Here is a 12,748-nt window from a genome sequence, read left to right on the forward strand (position 1 = left end):
TATATTTGCATTATATTGCTATCCTGATACAAATTGTAGTTTAAATTTGTTTGTCCAAGTCTTGGTTTTTTTTTTCCCTCTCTCTTATATACCATTTTACTACTTCTTTCTTATACATACCATGTCGTGATTCATGCCTACATTCTGAACAGATATCCAATGTATCTGGAATGAACACATGATGACAAACAATGAATTTTTTGTTGTGGAATACATGGTGGTCAACAACAGAAATGCGGGATTTCATGAGCTGCTTACAAACAAAATATTTATTGCTTTAATTACTTCAAAATATAAAAATACAATCTATATAGCAGCATGCTGCAATGCTATAACAATTATTTAAGACACTTTTATAATTTCAATTGACTGCTGTACACATTCCAACCATTACAGAATTATTGAAGTTGTATGACACAACTTCCCAATTTTGGGCAAAAGATGAAAAGTAAGAACTTACAACAAAGTATGTTATTCATACTTTCTGTCAATAGTAGAAACATATTAGGTACAAATAAATAAACTTAAATATTCAATTGACTGTGCATTTACGTATACTCAACTACGAAAATAAATTAAACGCTACAAAAAAAAAAAAATTCCTCAATGTGTAAACAGAATTAATAATACAATTTAAAAATCTATTCTGTTATTAGAATTTTTAAGTCCTCAAAGCAGTCTTAAATGAAGCATCAATTCATATGAGATTTTTGCCAACCACGGCTGCTGTAAAATTAAATGCAACAACAGAATGCAAAGAAATGAGGGTAACAAGAATAGTGTAGAACAAATAACATCCATACAAGAAACAGAAACATGCATTTGTGTACAAAGACTTCTGATGTTGGATGATTACACCAACTTTGATACTTCTGTACTTTTATCTGGAAGCACTTAATTTATTATAATTGGTTCCCAAAGTGAAGTAGAATGTGGCAACATGAAAAGCTTGTGACAAACTGCAAAGCTAACTGTGCCTGTACCAGCTACAAGGATTACTCTGCAGCTGACAGCTCCTCAATTTTATGTGCTTCTTCTGAGGGAGGTTGCTTCTCACCATCCTCTGCAGGAAGCGGAGGGGCAGAATCGGACTCTTGCAGCTTACTCTTCACATTCTCCTTGTCTCCACTGTCATGCTGATCACCATGTACTACGCTCTCTTCTACTGGTAGTGTGGAAGATGATGATGGTGATAGCTGCTTTTTATCCTCTTCATCTTCAGAGGAGGAGTCTGACCTAGATAAACGCTCAGACTCACTGTCTGTGGGACCCTCAGACGAATCGGCGGTATGAGGTGGAGGAAGTGAGGGGAGAGTTCCAGGGGCAGCAGATGGACGGTCGATACCATCAATACGAGGCGGTGACAGGCGCACTTTACGCGCTGGATTCATTGCATAACAGTAACAGCAGCGGAATGCAACGAACTCGAACTCCTCTTTGAGAGCCAAGCCATTGTGCGACTGGCACTGTTGACATATGAGTGCATATCGGTTGCTTGGTCCATCAGCTATAAGAAAATCAACTAGACGGTCAACAACCGATCGCTCGCGAGGTGCTATCGGCCGGGGCAATGGTGGGCCAGGGGCAAGCCTACTCTGGCCAGTATAGCCACCGGGATAGCGACCTCCCATTGGTGCAGGGAATATAGGTGCTGACTGCAGAAGAGTGGGAGAGCGACCCCTAGGAACAAGAGATGTCTTTGGTGGCTGGAAATGTTCTTGTGATTGCTGCTGCTGCTGTTGTTGTTGTTGCTGCTGCTGCTGCTGCTGCTGCCCCAGAGGACGGCGTCTGAGATCTGGTGCTGATGAAGATGGGGAGATATTATCAACCTTCTGGTTGGAGGCTGATGTCTTTGCAGGCAGTGGTGACACCACAGCTAGTTCCTTTTTTGGTGCAAATCTCTCTAAGATCTGTTTGGCAGTCTTATAAGTTTCTTTGTCCATCACTTCTTCAAGGATATCTTGCTTCTGTTTTTCCATTTGTGCCAACTTTGTCTCACTGTTCGTTATTTGTCGCTTGAAATACCACACGATTCCGCGTCTCAGAAGTATCACAATCAATGGGAAGACAAGCAGTGGTGTTATATAGAAGATTTGTTCACTGAGAGAAGCTGGGAAGAAAAAGAAATAGAACACTAATGCTGCAATAATATATGTGCCAACTGAATACAGCACGAGACGACCGATAACGACGCGATGTGTCTGCTCTGTACTGACACGTCGCTTTTCCATTTCCTTGATACGCCTGTCCAGATCCTCCAAAACTTCAATCGTTGTCCGCTTCTTGCGGAAACGACCCAGCACAATCCCCATAGTGGCTATATGGTGCCTGTTTTGTCTCACAAGAGTCAGCTGGTGATTGCAAGCATTCTCACCTGCAACAACGAAAAAGGGATATATGTTATTACATTGACATTATCTAATCTGAGACAAATAAGGTGATCCCCCCCCTCTGTCGGACACACACACACACACACACACACACACACACACACACACACACACACACAAACACACACACACACACACAGTGATTAAAACAGTACAAAGAACACGTGTGTAGAGGAATTTTTCATTTCAACGCATATTAAATTCTGACTTCTTTTACAGATGGAGCATGAAAAAAAGAAAATTCTTCTAGAAGATCTACAAGTATGTTACTGAGACTAGAAAAGTTGCATCCCATTTGTGGACACAAGTCAATATTACAGGCACATCCAAGATGACTCTGAACTCAGAGTTAAAGTGGGACCAAGATGGGTTGGGTTGTTTGGGGGAAGAGACCAAACAGTGAGGTCATCGGTCTTGGGGCCAAGAACTGTTTAAAATGTCAAAAGATTCAGATCTTGTGTGCTCTAACCACTAGTTAATAGAAAGATTGTTTGGGAACAGTTTAAGTACACTGACATCAGCAATCAGTAGAGTTTGATAAATTGATTGGTATGATGAAAGGTTCCAAAACACTATTCTGTATATAAAGCAGACACCAAAAGGGGGAAAGTGGAGTCACTGAGTGACATAAGACAGATGTATAACTGAGTGCAGAGTAGTATTAATTTTGGCATGCCAATGTATCAACCTTTTAGTCTATTACGTTACCACCAATTTATGAGAAATACTTTTACTGCTGTTTTAAGAAATATGCAATAACCTGTCTGTTGAGGTATGCTGCATTTCCTGTTTTTTCTTTTACGTTGTACCTGATACTATATGGTACAATATTGATTTGTATACAGTCATACTGTATAAATGTTTTCTAGATGTGAAGATGGTAACATTGATTTCAAAAACTGGTTATCGAGTATAACAACTATTATTACTGATCTTGGCAAGAAGTCTATCTTTTATAATGTGTCATCACAGATCACTCTTTGCAGCTCAAAATGAGTAAACTAAATGGGAACGAGCTTTAAGTACATGCAGTTATGAGTTTTTGATCGCCAGTGTGTTGTTCATATTGAATTTTTATCCTTCGATAGTAAATCTAATGGGCTGCTCACATGGGACAAAGTATTGTAAGGAGTCATTTGTAACAAGTTCTTGGAATAAACAGGTTATTCCTTTCTGATGCACCACTCAGGGTAATGTAGTGTTTTCTATCAATTTGAAATCCGTTGCATCAACGGTTAAATTTGAGAAATTATAAGCATACAATGTAAATGTGAAGACATACGATCTCAATCCAGACTTATCCAAGCATTGCAGTCCCAGTAGTTTTCGGTAATTGCTGGAAACATTAATTAGATATCGCAACATCTATTGTCTTTTTAATAATGCTGCTAGTCTAGTATCCAACCCACATTTGAGTTAAGATGTGCATTTACTGAACTTTTATATTCACATTTTATGTTATAGTCACTGGTAGTTACTCTTAACAGTGACCAATTATATTAGAAGCAAACATTTAATTAACCATTTTTATGTCAGAATTTTCTATCCCAGTAGTATTATGGTACACAATTTAGCACGTATAGGTTAAGTTTCTGTATGGTTTCTTATAAAAGGATTCCTCAGTCATTGGTTATCCAACTGTACCACAGCGTATATTTAGCACTTTAGTATTTGCACCTTTGATCATGGTAAGGTTTTTCTTTTTGACCAGTATAAAACCATTCTCAAACTATCTGAGAAGGAGAAATAGAATGGAAGAACTGCAATTAAATATTGATTAATTAGCACAAACCCACAGGAGTTTTACATCAGTCGTGGCCACCACATGCTTATGAGATCTAGGTCATAATACACGATCATTTTGATAAATGGGGCCTAACTGCAGTAAACTTTCCCTGAGAGGATAAAGAGCAAATAAGGTCATATGGACATACAGCCAGAAAGACATTCCAAGTTAAAAAATGTTGACAGTGAGTTCTAATGACAGAAAGCACACATGAGAACACAGCAATCAAGTGGGAATGTTCTGTCTGTACTAGTGTTTCAGTGGTATGGTGGCAATGAACCATCAGCACCAGTTTGGCCTCAATGCATGGGCAAGGATTATTGGCAACCACTTCAACGGCCAAATAATCCTTCCACAATGCCTCACCGGTGAGGTATAACTGCACTTCCTGTGGGTGACCTGCCTCCCCTGCTGAAAGATCAGCCTCGAGTGGTATGAAGGGTAGTGTGACTACTATACGATTGTGCTACAGCTCACTTCCACATTTCTGTGCAGAGGCATCTTGACAGCATCTACCACAACCACATGCTGAGGATGAACTAGTGCTGATGGTTCACTGTCACTTTACCACTAAAACATCAGTACAGACAGAATATTCCCACTTGCCTTGTAGGTTCTCATATGTGCTTTCAACTACTGAAACCTGCACTGTCAAAGATCTTTTGTCTCCACCTTCAAGAGGGTGTACCTCCTTGGGAACACATTTCCAGCCCTATGTCCACTGGATCCATTTTGCCTCTTATTCTCTCAGGGATGATTTTGTGCTTAGGACTAAATAACTTTAAACTTTAAATAATTATCGTTTTCTATCAGTACTGAAAACATGTAAAATTTTATTTACTGCAAGAGTATAATGGAAGCTTCAGCTGTTGAGTCTTGGGAAGATTTTGTAGTCACTCTTGATCAATAGCGAAACACATAGAAACCAACGACTGTTAGCGAATTTGTGGGAAGATGAGGTACAAATGGCATACATTTTCATTATTTACATGTTTCTTGCATGGCAGAAGCAGCAAATGGGCAACTTGCTGCAACCAAGTACAAAGCAAATGGAGCTGCACAGCACTGTTTTCTCTGAGATTATAATAGCAAAATGGTTTAAACAATAATGTCGAATGGCTATGTTCAGACGCCTGGTAAAAGAAAAGGGTTTACTTAAATCCAGGTGACTGTTCTCTTAACTTATGAATATGACACATTCTCACTTAAACTCTTACATTTACACACACTCACCCAGTCACATCAATTGTTCACAATGTAAAACTGACTACATTGTTTTTATTCTAATATCTGCTGAAAATAAATAGATTTTGAGAGAAAAGAAAGGGTATAAAACATATTCAGGAGCTAGACACCTAGACAAAACACAAAATTTCCTCCCTCATAACGACAAAACTTCAAAATATTACCACATTCATGAGCTATACAGTACATCTAGGAGTAAAATAGCATCTCTCCTTTCTTACAAACATAAAATTCAATATGTTAAACTATGGAGTATTGAAATATATATATATTACAAGCACCAAATGCTGACAGATCCTTTCACTGGAAAAGTAACATTTTGAACAGCAGTGTCCAATGTAGAGGCATTATAACAACACTTTATTAAGCTTCAGAAGTTGGAAGATGCAACAACATGGCCATAAAGTTAGCTTCACCCAGACTTAGCTTCTGATCTACACTTACTGCCTCTCCTGCTACTCACAGGAAACCCTGTGCCTCATGAGCAAGGTTACTGCATGAAGATGTCTTTACACTTTGCTGTAGCAGGTACTATGCTATTATCTATCTGCTGTGTGTGTTATTTCACTATCCCAAATTCCCACTAACCCTAGTAGCAAGCAGAAGCCCATCAGCTTCAGACGGACTCTTCCCCGTTATTGTTCCTGGTTAATATTGATTCTGCACGAGGTCTGTGACTGACTAATGCCCATGTGCATTTCATTGTGTACTGTGTAATGGTTATGCTTTGAAGGGACATCTGTGGACTCCAAACAAAGCACTCTGAAAGAGAAGGCATGTCGAACTATGCTTCTAAAGTTTTGAACAAAATTTTGAGATACGATGCCCTCAATATCAAGTAAGGCGTGGAATTGTCAGGAACTAAAAATGAGAGAAAAAGTCTACGGTCATGTTACTGTAAACAAAGACTAACTCCCCAACTACAAAAAACAGAGAAGGAGCAGCTGCCAGCAAATTTATGAAAAGTGTATGTGAAAACTGTGGATGCATATTCATCCTTTGGTGAGTTAACACACAAACAACTGAGGAGACTGACATCAGTGCAACAGAAAAATATGCCACACCTGGAGCTCCTACACAGATTACTAGAAGCTGTGATGAAGGAACTGAAGATTGTATTCTAGGGTCTATGACATTCCCAAATTTGCCTCATCCAAGGATGATTATCTCTAATCTATATCTTTGAGTGAAGTCGCGTAAATATTTTTTATAAAATAAATAAAAAAGTAACTGGCTTCTACAGACAATTTTACAATATTTTCAGAAAACCTGACAAAATTAGTCAGTCAAATCTTCTGGGGGGTAAAAAAAAAAAAAAACTGCAAACAGTTACCAAATTTCAGCAGAAAAAACAAAATTCTTGATGAATATAAAAAAATTCTCTCCAAAATACATAGAAATGCATAAAGGGAAAATACAGCAAGCTAGTAAATTTAAATATATTGAAGAAACTGTACAGCTGAATGGGTCAGAAAAATCTGTCGTAGATGCAATGGGTTAAAATACAAATAGTATATGGTTTGGGGAAAAAAAACTAGAAAAAATGGAATGAACAATGTTACAGTGGTAAGATCAGAATGTATATATGCATGTGAATGCTTAATCATTATGTTGCTAATAATCCACCTTTCCAAGTCCTCTATTCTGTCCAGCTTATACTTAATGTCTGCAATACAAACCACAGATGTTTGGAGGATGAGAAGTAATTAGGAAACCTATGAAGAAAAGAGAAAAGTATCAGAAGTAACGGCAAAGCGAAGACTGATCTAATTTGCACAGAATACATTCTAAGACTAAAAAACACACACGACGCACCACGAAGGAATTATCTGAATGAGACAGGAATCTGTAGATGGCGATGTACATGTACATACAGACAAACAAATTACTACAGTTTCAAAAAAACTGTGTGATCTGTTCAAGATAAAGAACTTTAAAAACTGAGCCAAGTCAGTAACACGGTTCACCTTTGGCCCTTACGCATACAGCTATTTGACTTGGCAATGATTGATACAGATGTTAGGCATCCTCCAGAGGGATATTGTGCCAAATTCTGTCCAATTGGCGCAGTAGAAACTCTCATCACAAGTGGGCAGGCATTACCTTGCTGAAATGTAAGCCCCAGGATAGCTTGACATGAATGGCAATAAAACGGAGCGTAGAGTATCATCGACGTACTGCTGTGCTGTAAGGATGACATAAATGACAACTACGGGGTCCTGCTATGAAATGAAATGGGCCTTACAGCAGGCGACAGTCAGGACTGTGGCGTCTATAGACAGGTCATTGCTGGTCATCGGGTCTCGATTCGAAGAGAGACTCAGCACTGGAGAAGATTCTACTCCAATCAATGAGATCCCAGACTGAATGTGCCCGACATCACTGCAGACAGGCTTCTTGGTGTTCAGCGTTCAAAAAATGGTTCAAATGGCTCTGAGCACTATGGGACTCAACTGCTAAGGTCATTAGTCCCCTAGAACTTAGAACTAGTTAAACCTAACTAACCTAAGGACATCACAAACATCCATGCCCGAGGCAGGATTCGAACCTGCGACCGTAGCGGTCTTGCGGTTCCAGACTGCAGCGCCTTTAACCGCACGGCCACTTCGGCCGGCTGGTGTTCAGCGTGCAAAGCTTACAATTTTGCATTTTTCGCTGATAATTTTTTTTTTTTAAAAAAGAGTGTAAATGAGAACAGCTCAACTAAACATAGGCTCCCATATTTCCGGAAAAATAAAGCGACAGCACCGTGGATTGTAGAAATAAGAAAAGAAGTAGAAAGAAACAATATAACAGACTCTCAAATAACAGAAAGAAAACTTTTTAAGAACAAAATACTAAATTTAGATGGCTTTCGCGGCAGAAGGAATAAGAAATCGGGAACGATTTGGATAAAAGAAAGGAAAAGACAAAATGGGGAGAAGATTAAGGAATGCTTGAAAAACAGGAAACAACAATAAAAAGAATAAGAAATAAAATCGTTAGGTGATCCTAGTTTGGTCAACAGGAAGATAAAACCGTACAAATGACGTAATGAAAGCCAAACCAACCTTCGTATAACCATTAACAACATCTGTTAAGTATTTCCGATTTCCTGGTACAATCACTGAAATTCTTTGTATGGAAATACGAAATAAATAACAAACTGGAATACGAGACGCCGTTTGCCAGATAACGACATATTATTGTCAGCCTCATCGCTGCATTAATTGCATTACGTGTAGCAGCAAACAAAGCGTCACCTTCACTTTGCATTTGACGCATTAGTTAGTACCTCTGTTCTTTAGATACTGTTGTACCTATAATGCCTTAGTGTTTTCTTTTTCTGTTGCATTTAATCACAATAAACGCAGCATAAACTGCTGAGCAAAGAATTAGAAGTATAACAGGCTATTTTAACAATTAAGCAATGTATGGCCACGAGAACTCCCATGCGTGCAGCAGATTCTTTCCAGCGATTTTTGTGTACGCGGTTTGTTCCCATGCGGCTGCGTTTGCGTACGGGGCAAGTGCCATCATGTGGACATTACTTAATGGCTGCGTTCACAGACACCGACAACGGACAGCTTGGTCACAGCGCGTCCGACTCATTCGTCAGATTTTGGCGGGATTAAGGAAGTTACAATCTGTTTTGTCACGGAGGTTATAATCTATTCTAACTTTTATGTCTCGAAACGAACGCAAGTACTGTACAATCTTCCCTCAGTTATTAGAATAACCAAATAAAGTTTTACGATTCTATGGGATGATGAAAGAAACGTTCTGTTACATACTGGAGGTGATCGTGATGACATTGAAAAGCAGGATTACAAACATTCTGCACAACTTCAAATAAATTCATAAAAGCAAATATACGCCAATTAACCTTCCATGGCTGTCATTCAGCATGCGTGTAAGAGGCAAACGTACAGTTTAGAAAAGATACTCTGAACACAAAGCACTGAACAGTGGAAAAAGATACATCACATTTGCAAACCATCTCATGAGAGAATAACCATTCTACTGGCATAAAAACATCAGTAAGCAGTAATGATAATTCGCAGACAGCTAATGCCAACCTACCAAAACCCTACTACAGTAATGTAAATTGATATACGCCCCGTTTCTCACTTGAACACACACTTTCTTGTGGTTATAATCTAGACCTATGATTTTCTACAGATTTTATCCGTGTTGCGGATGACATGCTGCGTTAAGTACACACATAAGACTCAAATGGCTAGGCAGCCACAGAAAATGCATACTGTAATACAAGGTAACATTCAGTTATTACATTTTTACATTCCTCAGAAGTTGTTATTTCAAATAAAGTAGCGGTCTGAGACATAGATTCCGTGGTATATCCTATTATGGTATTTCTCATCCACAGCATGTCGCAAACTCCTTTCTTCTATAAAACTTACATATTATGTATTGTGTTTGGGAACGTCGGCCGACTCGACCGAAGAAAAACAGGTATGAATTCCACCGAGCATCGTCCGAAGCCTACATGCTCGGGCGTGACATCTGTTGCATAGTGACCGTGCACACACTGGCGTTCTGCTTTGAAAAGATCAGCCGTCTTCGGCGAAATCCGCGTATGTCGGCGCCACTGTAGCCGCAGCCTAAAAGTAATACGGACGTAACTTATCAGTAGGAACAACGATTCAACCTTTCGCCGAAGTCTACTTTCTGCATCAAATGTTTTGTTATGATGAAAGGTATGCTATCAAGTTCGACGAACGTACCTTGCTAACGTCGCGTGGCTTTCCCTCTCACCTGATTTCCGCCTGCTCACGGCTTATTGACAATAGTAGTTTGTCAAATCTTCCATATACTGAAGCGACTTCACACCAGTAACATTAAAAAAATTCTCCGTTAACGCGGTTATACAAGGTTAAGATGTTGAACACAAAAAATAGTGGCTGCTGCAGCTGCATTAGCTACGGCTTGCAAGCAACAGTAAAAAAGAGAAAATGTGCACCAGAATGTTTTTTAAAAAAGGAGCGAACTGGTCACATGTTAATTTGCTGACAAATCAGAACTACGGACCGAAAAGATTTTACCAGCTTGAGATTTGCTGATGATATTGCCTTACTGGCAGAGCTCCAAAACTTAGTTACAGATCTTGCATCGGAATGTCAGCTGGTTGGCTTGAGCATGAACCTTTCCAAAACAAAAGTAATATCCAACAAATGGGTCCCAGCTGGAGATGTGAAAGTCAAGGACAGTCTACTAGAAGAGGTCAGTGAATATGTCTACCTTGGCCAGATTATAAATATGAAGGGAGACATAAGACCAGAAATCTATCGACGCATCAAGCTTGGCTGGCAAGCATTTGGGAAGAATTCAAAAGTATTCAGATAAAAAATGCCAGTAAATCTGAAGAAAGCAGTATTTGATCAATGCATTCTTCCTGTGATGACGTATGGCTGCGAGACATGGACACTGAACTCATTTACAAAAGGGAAACTTAGGACAGCACAGAGGGCAATGGAGAGATCAATGCTGGGCTATACAAGAAAGGACAGGAAAAGGGCAGATGACATCCGGTCTGTGACGAAGGTTAATGACAGAGAGAGTAGGTTCCTTGAAATGGCAGTGGGCTGGCTACGTCGCAAGAAGAAAAGACAACAGATAGACGAAGCTAGTACTGGAGTGGAGTCCGAGAGAGCACCGGAGGCCTAGAGGAAGACCACCAGACGGATGGGACAAAGACATCAAGAAGATCGCTGGTAACACCTGGCAGAGAACTGCCCAAGACCGTCTTATTTGGAGAAGACTTCTGAAAGCCCACCTGAATCCACGACTCGAAGAGGCCACATCATCTAATGATTGAATTGGCTGATGATGATGATGATTCCCGATGAGTCAAACATCGTGAAGCAATCGTACCAATGCTAATAGGAGATAAAATACAGATACGTTAATGAGGGAGGCTATCGGTGTCTACGAGAGATTAGGGGTAAGTCTGAGATTTTTGGTGACAGGCAAGTCTTTCGAATGCTCGTGGTTTTGTTCTGTAATATCAGCAAACGCAATTAGTAAAATTCTACGGAAACCTGTGAAGCAGTTAGATCTGCCTGAGAAGGATATGATCATGTAAAAAGTGTAAAACGTCTTTTTTCTACGTTTTGTACGGTAATAATTTGGTGAAACTGAAATTTATTTCACTGACCCCTTAGTACTATAGGAGATATTTCCCGAAGTCGAAGCAGTTTTTCCAAGCTGCTGTGTAACTCACCAACCTATACTATATTTTCAAATTAATAAAGCAAGCAGGTCACAGACAATCTTCTTGACCATCCCAAAATGCTAGATACCACTATTGCCCTTGAACTAGTTTATTATAACTTTTGTGCAAAAAGGCTATTTGAAAAATTTAATCTGAGATGTGATATACACAAAGACGAACTGAAAACACGAACTGTGCACACTAACGCCATGTGGCTGGTTCGTGAAGCTCTCTCAACAACTAAATGGAGAATGTTGTCAAACCGTCAATATTTGACATCACACGTTCAGTATGTATGGACAATACTGAGAATATTTTCAGGGTCATCAACACTGCTCGTCAATATTTCTAGTACTGACAGTACTTCTATATATTGATGGTTTGACAATATTACTGAGCGCGTGAGAGGCACCTTAAAGGTACGTAGGGCAAATAGTGGGCGTAGAGAGCGAGCGAGTCAGGTGCGGGGGCCGGCAGCGGTCACCGCCGCAACCGGCACGGCGAGTCACACACCGTGCCGCATACCGCGAAAGGCAGGCGCGGCCCTTGCGCTCGGCCGTCACGGTTGCGGCTCCACTAGCAGTTAACCAGCCCCGCTCGCTGTGCTCTAACCAGCCGGGGCATCCAGACGCTTAACGCTTTCTCAATAGATCTAACAACTCAGAGAGTACCGTGAGCACTCCCACAATCTGTGATTACGTATCTTCCTAGATCACGCGGAAGCGAACAACCGGGCGATTCAGATTTAAAAGAAACTTCATGTTATCAATCACTCACTGGCAGTTAGGCACATCGGACAGAAAACTGGTCACTCAGGACACATCAAAAGAAAACCGCGTCGCTTCTAGCTTTGAAACTGGCCTCAATTCAGAATTTGTTCAGGTATGTTGGAAAGCATCTGACACGTCGTCCTAGTGCAGATTTAACGAAGGTACGAGCATGTGAAATAGGTTACCTGAAACGTGAGCGGTTCGAAGACTTCTTAACTAATAGAACCCAATATGTTGTCCTCAATGGCGAGTGTTCATCGGAGATGAGGGCATCGTCAGGAGTGCCCCAGGGACGTGTGATACGACCGCTATTATTTTCAATATACAGGGAAGATCTGGCAGA

The 12,748-nt window shown here is 40.1% G+C and overlaps 1 protein-coding gene across 2 annotated transcripts in view; it reads right to left on the reverse strand.

Moving 5' to 3' along the window:
• Nucleotides 1–241: 241 nt before the first annotated feature.
• LOC126236424 (endoplasmic reticulum junction formation protein lunapark-A) overlaps nucleotides 242–12,748 on the reverse strand; it is a 125,013-nt gene continuing 112,506 nt past the window's right edge. For both annotated transcript variants that reach the window (XM_049945727.1, XM_049945728.1), the window contains one exon: nucleotides 242–2,374. In XM_049945727.1, coding sequence (XP_049801684.1) covers nucleotides 996–2,312 — 1,317 coding nt within the window. In that variant the 5' untranslated portion in view covers nucleotides 2,313–2,374 and the 3' untranslated portion in view covers nucleotides 242–995. The remainder of the gene's footprint in view (nucleotides 2,375–12,748) is intronic.

The sequence above is a fragment of the Schistocerca nitens genome, chromosome 2 (assembly GCF_023898315.1).
Source record: "Schistocerca nitens isolate TAMUIC-IGC-003100 chromosome 2, iqSchNite1.1, whole genome shotgun sequence".
NCBI lineage: Eukaryota > Metazoa > Arthropoda > Insecta > Orthoptera > Acrididae > Schistocerca > Schistocerca nitens.